This window comes from Helianthus annuus, chromosome 13 (genome assembly GCF_002127325.2).
Source record: "Helianthus annuus cultivar XRQ/B chromosome 13, HanXRQr2.0-SUNRISE, whole genome shotgun sequence".
Classification (NCBI taxonomy): Eukaryota; Viridiplantae; Streptophyta; class Magnoliopsida; order Asterales; family Asteraceae; genus Helianthus; species Helianthus annuus.
Genome location: NC_035445.2, coordinates 123,290,556 through 123,295,800, shown reverse-complemented (window position 1 = coordinate 123,295,800; position 5,245 = coordinate 123,290,556). Strand labels below are relative to the sequence as shown.

General features: G+C 35.0%; 1 protein-coding gene across 1 annotated transcript; it reads right to left on the bottom strand.

Annotated features, from left to right (window-relative positions):
• Nucleotides 1-417: 417 nt before the first annotated feature.
• Nucleotides 418-1,766, bottom strand: LOC110901637 (leucine-rich repeat extensin-like protein 3). The gene is made up of 2 exons (XM_022148449.1): nucleotides 1,726-1,766; nucleotides 418-895 (listed from the first exon to the last, which is right to left on the bottom strand). The coding sequence occupies exons 1-2, from the start codon at nucleotides 1,764-1,766 to the stop codon at nucleotides 418-420; spliced, it is 519 nt and encodes a 172-aa protein (XP_022004141.1).
• Between the last annotated feature and the right edge of the window lie 3,479 nt (nucleotides 1,767-5,245).

The following is a 5,245-nucleotide window of genomic DNA, read 5'->3' as shown; positions in this document are numbered from 1 at the left end:
TTAGAACTATCATGTAGGAACATCCCAGAGAGGTTGACTACATTTTCTTTTTATTTATTTATTTTTATTTGTATTTTTAATTGTTTGGGAATTTGTAAACCATTTGTAAGTACAAGAACAGTCGTGACTTGTATGCTTTGCGCTAGATCCACTCGAGCATTCTCGAGTTTTCAATTCAATTGACGTGTTAGTATTTTTGGTAGCGTTTAAACTTATACCTTTGGAGGTTTACATGGTACATAATTGAACAATGCTTTGGCTGTAAACCCTTTGGCTGATCATAGGGTTATCTAAGTGCCCACTTTCTTAGGGTCTGTTTGGTATGGCGTAATGGAATAGACATGTGAATGGAATGTACGAGGCAATGGAATGGACGATGTAATGGAATTGATCATTACCATTCCATGTCTTGTTTGGTTACTTTGTGTTGTTTGGTAAGAAAGAAAAGTAATAAAATCGGTGATGAGTGACGGTAGTCGGTGGTGGTGGGCGGTGATAGGTGGCAGTGGTAGCGATGGACGGAGGTGGTGGCGGCAGTGGGTGGCGGCGGGGGCAGAGGTAGGTGGTGGCGACGACAATGGTGGTGGGTGACGGGGACGGTGGTGGGTGACGGGGACGGTGGTGGGTGACGGCGACGGTGGTGGAAGTGGGTGGCGGCTGAAGGCGGAGGCGGGGGTGGGTGGCAGCTGTGGTGCAGTGGTGTCGGTGGTAGTGGGTGGTGGCGAGTGACGGCAGGGGCGGAGGTGTGGATGGTGGGTGACGGTTGGTAGCGGCAGAGGGGGGTGACGACTGGGGTGGAGGTGGGTGGTGGCGGGAGACAACTGGGGTGGAGGTGGGTGGTGGTGGTGGTGGCGACGGGAGTGGGTGACGGCGGCGACGGTATTCACGGCGGCAACTATGACAGTAATGGTGTAGCCCGTGAGTGAGTTATTAAAACCAATAATAATAATAATAATAATAATAAGGGGTAACTTTGTAGAATAGTAACCAAGTTTTAAAAGTGTTCCAATTAGGTCACTCAAGTTTCAAAAGTGTTCCAATCAGGTCACTCAACATTCATTCTTCATTAAAATTAAGGGTCTTTTCATCAATTTCATAGGTAACCGTGGTGATGTGGATTTTTGTTTCTTTTTTCTCTTTTATTTGATGCTAACGTCGAGTGATGACGTAGATTGTAACTTGTTTTTTTAATTTTTAATGTAATTAAATGATTTTTATTTTTAATAAATATAATTTCATATATTAAAATAATTCGACACCAGCATCTTATGCTCCATTTTTTTCTTGACACGTGGAAAAAAGGACATGACTCGATTTGAATGTTAAGTTATCTAATTGGAACAAAAACAACATCAGTGACCTAACTAGAACACTTTTGAAACTTGGTTACTATTCTGTGAAATATTCCCTAATAATAATAATAATAATAATAATAATAATAATAATAATAATAATAATAATAATAATAATAATAATAATGGTAAAAAATAATAATAATAATAATGATAATAATAATAATAATAATAATAATATATTTTTCCATTCCTTGAAGGAATGAAAAAAAAAACCACCTTACCAAGGAATGAAAATTATTATATTTGGAAGGTTTACATTCCTTGTGGAATGCTCCATTCTATTACCACTTGACAACCAAACATGTTTATTTTTATTCCAATAGAATAATCCATTCCATTCCGCCTTCTATTCCTTGGTACCAAGCGCTACCTTATAGTTTTACTTGTTAGATAGTCAAATATTAATACCATGATATACATATATTTAGGGTTGGCCCAATGGGCTTCAGACCATAGGCCCAGGTGTAGGGCCACCCAAATTGAAAGGCCTCCAAATTTATGGTGTGTTTCGTTTATACTAGGCTCAGTTATAAGTAATACATCAAAAAGCCCATTGAAAGGCATGCGAATGAAACAACCTATTAGTCCATTACCCAAATTGAAAGCCTAACACCTATTTGACCTCGTAACCATAAACAACAGCAGACACGTATACTGGCTGCGATGTTCGAAGGAAGAAACTGAAGGGGCGGGCGCCTATAGACTGAAGAGGCGACGAAGATTGTGTAATCCGAAATATCAAAGATGGTAGGGCGTAATCATAACATCTCAATTGAAGAACAAGGTAACGACTCTTTTTAGTATTTAATTTTACATATATATTTCTCAAATCTCAAGTCTCAAACCCTCAATTGCTCAAAGTCTTAAACATACATTAAATTCAGTTTACTGTCGATTCAGTTTTTGGATTTCAATTTTGGAATTCAGTTTTGCTGATTTGGAATTTAGTTTTGGAACTAAATTCAGTTTTGGAACCCAGTGTGGATTTGGAATTCAGTCTTGCAGATTTGGAATTTAATAGTGAATGATACAACCGGTAAAGGCCTTTTTGATTCTATTATTGAAGAACTTAATAGACTAGGACTTAATGTGGATGACATTAGAGGGCAAGGTTATGATAATGGATTAAATATGAAAGGAAAACATAAGGGAGTACAAAAACTCTTGTTAGAAGTTAAACCTAGAGCCTTTTATGCTCCATGTGGTTGTCAAAGTTTAAATTTAGTTATTTCTGATATAGTAGCACTTGTGACAAAGTTCAGGATTTTTTGAAACCATACAACAGATTTATTCTATGTTTGTATCATCCACTAAAAGATGGAAAATTTTACAAGAAAATATACCATCTTTAACTCTTAAATCATTATCACAAACACGTTGGGAAAGTCGATTAGAAAGTGTTAAAGCAATTAGGTTTCAAGCTCCAGAACTAATAGATGCATTAATGGAATTGTATCGTGATAGTGACGAGGCTAATTTAAAAGTGAGGCTAAATCTTTAGTTGAAATGAGTTGGAAAATTTTGAATTTTTATTAGCGATGGTTGTTTGGCATAAGGTTTTACATGCTATTAATGTAGTTAGTAAAACCTTACAATCAAAATATATATGTATTGTGTAACACCCTTAGTTTTAAACTTGTTTTTAATAATAAAATTCACCATTTCTATTAAAAATATTGGTTAAGTAACATGACATTCATTAACGGAGTTCAAAAGTATGTCAACCTTAGTCAATTAATGTCTAAGTTAAAACATTTCAAAATTTGTTTAACAAGTGTTTACAAACCAGACATAAGCACTACTAAAGATTTAAAACATTGCGGAAGCTTCAAAATGTAGTGTTCGGTTCTTCATTATCCGCTCGACCGTCATCCTTAAGATCCAAATCATCACCTAGGGTCAAAACCACTAAAATATTAGTTTTGACATTAGTACTTAAAGTATAGAAGCAAGATCCGACATCAAAGTATGATAAAAGAAAGATTTACAAATTTCTAAGTTCCACCGTAACTTACGGTGTCACCGTAAGTTACGGTAGGTTCTGGGGATTTTTGGTTCACCGTAAACCAGAAGAAACGCACCGTAAGGCTTTGGCACCCACCGTAAGTTACGGTACCACCGTAACTTACGGTAGTGCCTGGAATTCTATATTTTGTTTGAGTTGTTCATTTTACACAAACCCAAATCTCGGAATTCCCTTTTTAGACATACCAATACCTTAATTTCCCGTAATTCTAATATGTTATTTTATTAATCAATAACAAGATCAATCAATCATAATACGGAGCATTTTCCGTGCCTTAAATGATTATTTGACCCGTTTGGCTCGTCTAAGGAATTCCTCCATTGTGACGACTACCAACGAGTTCCAACCAATTCGATCTATTTTCCATATAGCAACATCACTACATAAATTCAAAACAACCCTTATTCTAAAATCCAATTTACGCATTTAATAATCATCAATTCTACTCAATGTAACGGGTCAAGTTACATACCTTTAAAGCAAGCCCTTCAAACGTGCGTCTACACCGGTTTGCCCGCTTGATGTCCCGGCTTCCTTTCCTATAGAGTTCAATCACTTCAGGTTTAGAACTCTTTGTTTCACATACATAACGCACATCTCGTCGTACATCATAATTGTGCGTTTTTAACTTAATAATTCAGTTTTAAGCCTTCTTTGAGGCATTTCAACAAACACTATATAAGCAGAATTTTCATACCATTCATATTCAAGTTCATGGCTTACTATTTAGCTAACTCAACATCAATAAAGCTCTCATTTAGCATGTAAACATCATACTTTTTCTGAAATTACTTTCTATGATCAATTACACTAGAATAATCATTCTAAACCCTAGTGTTCATCTACATCTTGTAAAACCCACAACCCACCTTCAAGGTGTTCATGGAATTTCCTGAATTTGGACATGATTTCACATGTAGTTGTTTAGGTTTCACCTCTAGACACTATATCATCCTTAACCTAACCAAAACACACATGCAACATCTAGTTTCAGATTTTCCAAAAATCATGAGAATTTCAAACGAAGAATTAACACGAATTTTTACATACCTTGTAACCCTCTTGTGATGAGGATCACTAATCTATGTTTAGATTTCGCTTTTGATCAGATTTGAGCCTTCAATTTGATTGTTTTGTGAGGTTAGGGTTTTTGAAATGGGGATGTCGCCCCCTGCTTCTTCTTGATCGACCAACACTTCAATTTTTTTGGAGTGTTTGGTTTATTTTATTTCTTTTATTTGTTCCATCTAATTAAGTTTCAAATTTAACAACTAAGGTCCCTCTATTTTGTTCAACATATAGTTTGGTAGCTTTTAATCACATTATAAGCTATTTTTAGACTAGTTAACTAACTAGGTTAGAATTCCTAGTTAGTAAACTCCCATTTATTTATGCTTTATAATTATGATATAATGTTTTATATTTTCGGGGTGTTACATATTGATATTGCTATAAAACAACTAGATGGACTTATTATTTATTTTAAAAAGTTTAGAGATGAAGAATTTGAAAATGCTATGATTGCGGCTAAAGAACTTGCTTTAAAGATGGGCATTGAACCTAGTTTCCGTGAAAAACGTATTATTCATAGGAATAGAAGATTTGATGAAAATGGTGATAATGAGACTTTGAAAACTCCTATAGATTGTTTTAGCACGAATTACTTTTTATACATAGTAGATCAAGCTAGTGTTTCACTCGAAAGTAGATTTGCTCAATTTAAAGAGTTTGAACAAATTTTTGGTTTTTTATTTAGTATAAAAAAAGTTAAAATCGTTCAATGAAAAAACTTTAAAAGAGAAGTGCATTTATCTTGAAAACTTTTAGAACTATGATAATCATATTGATATTAATGGTTTAGATT

Coding starts and splice junctions, on each gene's coding strand:
- LOC110901637 (XM_022148449.1), bottom strand. CDS start 1,766: ATGGTATTAATATTTGACTATCTAACAAGTAAAACTATAAG. Junction 896..1,725: donor CTAACAAGTAAAACTATAAG/GTAGCGCTTGGT, acceptor TTACTGTCATAG/TTGCCGCCGTGAATACCGTC.